Here is a 9,116-nt window from a genome sequence, read left to right on the forward strand (position 1 = left end):
TTACTGAAGAGATTACTGGGCCTTTCTTCAACATGCTTCATCCTGTCTTCACTATCAACAATCACTACCGGCCTTGGAAAAAGACAAACAGCCTGGACTGACCGATCCCATTTCTTGTGGTCTCAACAAGTTTCAAATTGTTTCGGAGGTGTACATCAGCTCCAGTGTAGCTTACAGTAGCTACGTCCTGTTACCGCTATTAAACCAGCTTTACACTCTAGACCTCAAATTTTACCTTCTGTGTCCAAGCAGCCGTGAAGGTCTGTGTTCATGATTTGTCCACGTCTGAGAGAGACTGCGTGGATCTCTGTCCGTGTGAAGTGTGAACAAATCTACGCAGACAAAACTGTTGCCTATTAATTTTCTTCTGATGAACTAATAAATTAACCTATAAATTGTTGCAACTCTGGTTTTGTTGTCGATCCACTGAGGAGTTAATAAATATGAAACAATGATCTGGAAAACTGAGCGTATGTGGTTTCTGTGCATGCGTGTGTGTTACTGTACACAATGGTCAGGGAGCAAACAAACAACCTCTCAATACGTCACGGAACTATAATTATTGGCTTTCACAATGTGCCTGTAAGTTGGACGCCGTCTGTTTGCTTCTGAACCATTATATCATCTGTCTTGACCTGTCGTTACGACAACATAGAGTATTTGTTTTGACTATTCATCCATAGTTTATACAGTTTATAAATCGTGCAGAGATTTTACCTAACCCCTAACTATCCCAGTGTTAGTGCAACATGATACCTGGCTGGTGACAGAAAGCAGAAAGGCTGGCTCAGTGTTTAGTTAAGAAACCCCACCATTATTCTTCTCATTTTCTGACCTGGAGAGAGTTTACATGTATGTACTAATTGCACACACAAAGTAACAAATTCTTATAATCAAGCTGGAAGTGGTGACAGTGGGAAAATCATATTGCGGGTCCCCCTTTACCTGCACCTACTGCTTTTCATGAGAATACTGTCAAAGAAATGGTGGGAAAAGTTAGAACGGGCTCCCAGTGTCTTCTTCTCCGTTCTCACTAATAGTTAGCCTATAAACACAAACACACACTTTCCATAATTATAGGCTTGCTCCTGCCCCGACGTGGGTGTGTCTGAGAAGCATTAGACCAGAGCACGGTGCTGAGGTGCTCATGACAATACAAAACGCTGAAAAATATTACACTTAAACAGCTTGAACCGTGGATTTGCATGTTTAATATTTACAATTTACAGCCATAATCTGCCATAACTGGTTCAACAATTTCTTACCACTTTATCAATCACCATCTTGCTGCATCTGTCACTTAGAAACACTGCGTTTTCTGTACATATTTCATCTATTTAAAAAGTAAGTTGCAGGCATTCCTCAAAACTGACAGTTACTATATTGACACTGCAAACCAACTAGCCCTACAGCACACACATTTCACAGCCAAAGAGTAATTTGTGTCATTCACCCCCTTGTTGTCAAGTTGCCGTATCCAGCTAAACCATGACATGAGCATATTTGCAACTGTACTCATCCTATAGATGAAACTGTATTGAAACACACCCTCTCCACACAGCATAGGTCCAACAACAGTCTGGAACAAACCCCTACAGATTAAGGCCCTCTGGGTATTTGTGTATGCATGCGTGCATGTGTGCATGTGACGTGTGTAGTCACATCAACAGCATACTTGGCTTTCCTAGAATGCCTGCTTCTGTAGTGACTACATACAGCCATCTAGCTGCAGCTCTTCTGAGAAAAAAATGGAAGAGGGAGGCAGATTTTTCTCTCATTTCCTTTCATCTGCTTTAAAATCCAATGCCTAAACAATACCGAGAACTTACAATGTAGCATAAAAAGGGGGTACCAACACCCAGATCTCATGTGATTTAGCTATTGAATGCTGTGTTTGCATACAATGTGTCACCATCAGTGACTGAGAGAGGAGCAGAGAGGGACAGAGCAGAGGGATGCCACTGTGTCTTTAAGCAGTAATCCCTCCGTTCTAGGAGCATTTGTTGCCGGCCATGGGCCATGGGCGGTTCGGTTTAATGTCCACAAGGGCCGCTGGGAGGTCCCGCACTATTAAAATCACTGCTGCTCGCTCAAGCTGTAGCCGGTCAGGCTTGTGCGGCTCTTAAATGATGACTGAGGCTGCCTCCGAAATTAAAGACGTTCTGATTTTGCATTTCAAAAGGGGAGGAACTTGGCTCATCGCAGCAACAAAAGGGGTAACAATGCTGACATTCCCGACATGTATCTTTTCTAAAGGAAACCAGAGCTTGCCCACAGGACATATTGTGTGAACGGGGGACATTGCACAGTTTGCCGGTGTCTGTCTCCATCTCTTTCATGCAAACAGCAACAACAGCCAAGCATCAGGACATTTTCTTTGCAAATGACAAAATCTGATCATTTAAAAGATCTCATCTGCAGAGCTGCTCATCGGTGAAAGAAAAAAAAAAAAAAGACTACAAACCAAGATCCTCATAGGACAGCCATAAGATATTCAACAATCCTCCATATGTTACCACTGCCCCCTACCAACAGGAAATCACTGTAGCATTCCTAAAAAAAAAATCTACTGTGACTTTATATTGACTTGAATTTCCTAAAGCAGTAATAGAGTCTTCTTGTAAGTGTTATCATGTGACCACTGCATTATTTTGTGTGAAGGTCTGTGGTTTACTATGAAGCTTCAAAAGTTACTTACAAAACCAAAAACTACTGTGGCAGCCATTTAAAGTTATTGTCCAGGCTAATGGCAGGTTACTTTCAGTGAGGAGATGGTAGTGATAAGGTGTGTAACTGTGAGAGTATGTTACATAGGCTACAGAGCAGGCTGGAGCATAAACTGCTGCTGCTGCTGCTGCTGCTGAGACCGAGAGAGCTATGTTGCAACATTAATGCTTGTCTGTCTTGCAGAACGATTTGAACCCAAAAACAAAGAACAAGAAAGAAGAAGTTGTTTTCATGTTAAAAAAAAAGAAAGAAAAAAAGCTGCCATCCCCCAGAAGTTGGTTAGAAGTTTGTGAGCTAGAAATCATAACTTGACAATTAGCAGTGCCTTCCAAACTTTCAGCCTTCCTTTGAGCACAAAGCTGCACTGATCTTGCAAGAGATCAAATATCAGTTGTCAGGCTTGTCATTTCCAAATCTTGCTGCATTCAAGCCCTAACAGCCTGTTTTCTCCAACAAGGGGCTGGATTTCTTTGTAAACAAAAGCAGCAGTTGGCCCTCTGGTTTGAAAAAGTGAAGTGTGTGTTTCCAGAGCAATTGCCAGCGCTCAATGAAAGTGTTTTCAACAAGTTTTCTCAGTAGTGAACAAGTAGTAGGCTAGTAGTAGTGCAGCTTGCAGCATGATGGGGGTCCAAGAATTTGGGGGACATTGATGGAGGGGAAATGAAAGAGAGGGAGGGTGTACTGAAGTGTGTGCTGTGTGCGTGTGAGCGGGTGTTATGGGGAAGTCTTGGCCGTGATTGAGTGCTCGTTCTTACCGCTATTAGCGTGTTATTCCTCTGTTCCGTGGAGGAGGCAGAGTCCGGGTCCGGCTGCTTGCTCTGCGGCTGCTTGCTGCTCCCGCCGGCGGACTTCTTGGCCCTCTGCTCCAGGCTCCGCTGGTACAGGCTGACCGTCTCCCTCCGCTCTATCTCCAGCTGCTCGGCGTGGGCTTGCTGGTACCTGTTCTCGCAGTTTACGTGGTGTCTCCGGCAGCCCTCTATCCGCTGCCTCAGCCTCTCCACCACGGTGCTGTGCTTAGGCATGCCCACCGATCCGGCGGGCACCACGCTCCCGGCGGCCGGGTTCATGCTGTTGTTGATGCAGATACTGCCGTTGGGTCCGGCAGCGGGGGAGGCGAAGTCCCCCATCACTGGGCCGAGTGGCTGCTATTTTGGAAGAACTTTTCTCCCCGTCAAGCTCGCCGCCACCGCCGCCACCTCCTCCTCCTCCGACCACCTCTTCCTCCACCTCCACCACCTAGTGTCCTCTCCCTCTCTGTCCTCCCCGGTGAAGGGTCCCAAGCAACCGGGCAGCGGAAGAAAGAAACGACCGACAACAGCCGCCGAAGCGAGCAACAACCGGGAAGGTTTAAAGGGCTTTGAGCCTAGTAGTCATACGGTTCAGGGATCGCGAATGACCGTTTCTTCTTCCCTCCTCGGTACTGTTTCCAAACAAACCGCTCCCGACAACACAAATAACACCCAGCGTGAGTGAGACCCGGGCAAGCCCCAAACTGAATTCAACAATAAAACCGCTGCCACGCTGCTCACAACAACTAAGCAGGAAAAAAACAACAAAACGGTGAAGGTATGGAGGTTAGCAGGCACTCAGTGGTCATATACACACAAACCGTCCCGCGGAGGAGCAGCAGCGGCAGCAACAGTAACAGTCCAGTCGCCGTTTTACGGCGTTGTCCTTTGAGAAAAAGTTTTGCTGCCTGAACCGAACGGGCTCCGGAGTTTCCCAGTGAACTTGCATCTCATATGGTTTTGGTTTGAAAGAAATCCCGGTGAAGATGTTGTTGAGTTGGGGGGAAGCGCACAAGCGCCCTCGGTAGTCCGGCTGTGAGGCAACTAGAGTAGCCTAGACGGTGCAAAACGCGGATATGGGAAGCAGTGGCGGAAGTCTGTAGTCACTGGCTGCCGCCTGCCACCATCACAATAATCATGTCCGCTTCTCCACCATGCCAGCGGAGTGATATCAGGACAGGAGTTGAGTAAAAACCAGCTAGAGGCTGTGAGGAGCCCGCTGATGGACACGCGGAAAACACGGAGTGGAATACAGAGTGTATTCCGGAGAGGACCGGCTGGTCCCACCTATGACCTCTCCTGTGATGCATTCACGGATTACACCACTTTTTAAACAAAGTTTTCTACGCAGGCTAAAAAAAAATTCTGGCTTTGCCATTGATTTAAATGACAGCATGAGTTAGGTCCACTACCAGGTGCTAATAAGCCTACCCCATTACCACGTTTCTCACAGGCGTCACGCTGCAGCACCAGTATTAAAGGGCACACATTTTCTTTTTTTTTAATTCTTATTTTATTTATTTATTTATTTATATTTTTAACATTTTTGAAATTTAATTTAACATGAACTGTCATATACAAAGATAGGCTACATGGCCTGCATGGGCTCCCATACACAATTCAGACAAGAAAGAAAAAATAGAACAAAAAATAATAACAGAAATATGCACAACCCCAATAATAGAAAATTATTAATTATACAAATTAAACAGTGGGTAGCATCTTACATCACCACCACAGAGGTCAGACTAGAACATTTTACAGAACAACATTACAGAACCACATGATAAAATTTGTTCTGAACAATAGAATATATATTACATGAACTGATTATATAGTAAACGTTTCATTAGCTGAGTGACAGACATGACGTGATGTGCACTACTGCTATCACAAATGACCATATAAGGTCAAATTTATTGAGATAATTTCTCTAAATTTAGATAATATACTCAGATTTGTGAAACAACTGTCACAAAAAGTTACAAGGAAGGACGACAAGATCGTTAATGTGTGAAATGAAAATACATTTCTGTGGTTGATGAATCATTGCTTAAATGATATAGGCAGGAAATGATAATAATGACAAATCAAATTTATTAAGAGCTATATGATAGCCTTCCTATGATGTGAACTACTAGTTGGCCTACTCGTGATGCACTGTGTAGAAGGGTAATACATCATCTCCTGAGTGTACAGCATATACAAAGTACTGAATAATATACAGTATGTACAGTAGCAAGAAACCCTTGTGTGGTTTTCTGCACTGATTGGTCAAAAGTGTGATCTGATCTTCATCTACATCAGAAATGTGAGCAAACATTATGTGTTAAGATAATAGCACATAAACAATTATATTGTTATCTTTATTGAACACATCCATTAAACATTCACAGCGCTGGTGGAAAGAGTAAGTGAACCTATGGTCAAACCTCCTTTGGCACTGATAAACTGAAACCAGCTCTTTCAGTAGCTGCTGATCAGACCTGCACAATATTGGACCATTCTTCCTACAGAGCTGCTTCAGTTCAGACATATTCTCAGGATGTCTGGTGTGAACGGCTCTCTGGGTCATTCCACAGCATCTCTGGTCTGGGCTCTGACTGGTTCTTTGTTTGAAGTTGTTTTGTAGTAGATTGACTTTGATGTTTAGGGCCATTGTCCCGCTGCATCACGCACCTTCTACTGAGCTTCAGCAGGTGGACAGACACCCTGACATTATCCTGTAAGACACCATGATAAACTTGCCCAGAGGCAGCAAAGCAGTCCCAAATCACGATGCTCCCTCTACCATACCTCACTGCTGGGATAGGGATTTCATGTGGGTACGAAGTGTCCTTGTTACCATATGTAGTGCCGATAGTTCTTCCCAAACAATTCAACCTTGGTTCCTTCAGTCCACCAAACTAGACTCATGAACAGAGATGCTCACCAGCTCCAGTGACTCCTTAAAGCCTTTAGTTTTTATAATCTGGGATTCTTTTAGGGTCATTTTAGCAAGCGCACACCACTAGGAGAGAGAGAGAGAGTAGGGTTAGGACCACAGTACACACACATTCCTTGGAGTCTTGGTTCTTGGTTCACATCAACAGATTTAAATTCAAAATGTCTAAATGGTTTTTATGAGTCAAAGTCGCTCTAAACTAGACCTTCGTTCATGTTGTTTCATTGATTGGACTTCAAGTTTGATAACCCCATTTAGCTTTTGTTGATGTCATTTTGGGCCTAAACATTAGAGAAGTGAGCTTGTGAGCAGAAGGTTGCTAGTTCAATCCCTGGATGGGCAGAATTTAATCTGGGTGGGAAAAGTGAAAAAATGCGCATGTTTCTTTCATCTTCACCACTGTGGTGCTCTTGAGCAAGGCCCTTAACCCCAGCCGCTTATAATGCTGCGCTCTCAGGTGTGAGTGTGTTTAACTGTGTGAATGTGATCAAGGTGTTCCCGCCTACCGTGAATAAATAAAGGTTGAGCTTAGGGGTTCACATACTTTTTCCAACCTAAACTGTGAATGCTGAAGGATGTAATCAATATAGAACAATACAATACAATGATTTGTGTGTCAGCTGTTGAAATAGATCGTGTTTGTTCATAAAGATCTGACCATATTTTAACATAATATTATACATAAATGCACACCACTCCAAAGGGTTCCCTCACTGTACTGTCTTAGTATCCAAGTTCTTAACACTTGAGCAGTTGAGGGCTACAGTTTCGCTACAGCTCAAAGCTCCTGTGCTTCAACAATCCATCCCTTAAGTTTCACATTTTATTAATCAGAGGAAAACTACACAGACTATAACTTTTATCTTGAGACGTCATCTTTGAAAATTAAAATAAGAAGGAAAAATCTGCAAATAGTAATGAGCAAGCTCCGGTGGTACAACTTGTGAAACTTTTGCTACGTATAGCCTAAAATATAATGGTGAACTGGTCTCAGGGAAAAAAAGAAGCAGAGGTTCAGAGGAAAATCTGTTTCTGAAAAGAAAATGTATAAGTTTTATTTTGAAACAATTTGTCGACAGACTGTATGGCGCCATTTTACATTTTAGGGCATTCAGGTGATTTTTCTTTGTCATGACTGACAGAAGGTTCAGGAGTAGAATAAGTTTCATTTCCATTTACAAACCCCAATAAGAAGAAGTACAGAACCACTGTACTTTAATAATAGCTGTTAAAAATACTCTTGTCATAGAAAGGTGTGACAGAGAAAAGGAAATAAGAGATGAGAAGATTTATTTGTAATCTTTCAAATGAAAACACTTGCAAGCTTATGTTTTTTTTATGATAACCATGAGATTCACATCTTCCCATCAACTTTCAACAGCTAATATTTTAATAATATTTCCACATGAAATATGACCTCAGTGCAATCAGTGTGGCTGGTGATTGTAACCTTATGAATCACTGGTGTTTTTACATTGCATGGTGATAACAAACTGTCCCATTCACACACAATCACAGGTGTGCATGCACCTTCACGAGACAAAAACTGTGAATCATATCCTCACAAATGCAAGAGGTTTATGTCAATGTTGTGTCAAAGCAAAGGCCAACTCTCTCTCTTGCTCCTTCTTTCCTTGTGTGTGTGTCTCTCTCCCATTTTTATTTTTATCTGCCATGTCATGTGGGAGTTCTGACTTCCATCCCTGACTGTTCAGGCCATATGTGCTCCCTTGTCTCTTAGCCATCCCACCAACACACACATACACATGTACTCGCACATACAGTCATTCACCCCCCATACATACTATACACCAACACAGGCACGGACCTGTGCACTCACTCACACACACACACACACACACACACACACACACACACACACACACACACACACACACACACACATGCGCACACACGTACACGCACACTCACACAATCTGTGTGGCAATTAAAACATGGCCAGCATGTGTCTGTGCTTACACTCCATTGGGTGTTATTCATTCTTGTTTCCTGCTTCAGTGTTAAAAGGTTTCTAAGGAGGTGATTCTTGCATGAGCACCAGCGAAGAAGATTACTTTGCTCACTTTTTCTTCCTTGTGTTTTAGAACAACTACAGGCAATTTGTTACATTTGGTGGTTTGGATGATCTGCAAATGTTCAGTCTGCATTCAATAACATTTCATATCGCTCCTGTAGTGTTTCCAAGCCAGACACTCATTACGCCAAGAGTCTCCAGTGAGGAATTTCCCACTTTAATAGGAAAACAGGAAAGAAGCAAAAATGGGAGAAAAGTCAAAATAAGTCAAATAAACATAATCTTATTAATCAGAAAACAGTAGTTACCAGCCCTGACGGCTTAGCAAAATGTGGTCATGGAGACACGTACTGTACCGGGAACAACCACAGAGGTGGTTTTGAGAACTTTGGCTGGAGTTTGTATATCTGTGGATATCTGTGGACAGTTATTGTCCCATTGATAGAGTTACAGCCGTGTGAGATACAGTCACAAAACTTTACAGGTGTGTTGCTGAGATCAAAATGAAGGCAGAGTTTGAAGATGGGTGTGATCGGACCCATGAGTACTCACCTGATAATGTAGTAATGACTACTGAGTACTCCTGAGTCAGAACGTCTAAATGCTGGTGTGCTCCCGTCAC

General features: G+C 43.0%; 1 protein-coding gene across 1 annotated transcript in view; it reads right to left on the reverse strand.

Moving 5' to 3' along the window:
- maml3 (mastermind-like transcriptional coactivator 3) overlaps window positions 1-4,675 on the reverse strand; it is a 111,084-nt gene extending 106,409 nt beyond the window's left edge. The window contains exon 1 of the mRNA XM_056371273.1: window positions 3,483-4,675. Within this exon, the coding sequence (XP_056227248.1) occupies window positions 3,483-3,854 (372 nt within the window). The 5' untranslated portion in view covers window positions 3,855-4,675. The remainder of the gene's footprint in view (window positions 1-3,482) is intronic.
- Window positions 4,676-9,116: the final 4,441 nt, after the last annotated feature.

This window comes from Seriola aureovittata, chromosome 3, assembly GCF_021018895.1.
Source record: "Seriola aureovittata isolate HTS-2021-v1 ecotype China chromosome 3, ASM2101889v1, whole genome shotgun sequence".
Taxonomy (NCBI): Eukaryota; Metazoa; Chordata; class Actinopteri; order Carangiformes; family Carangidae; genus Seriola; species Seriola aureovittata.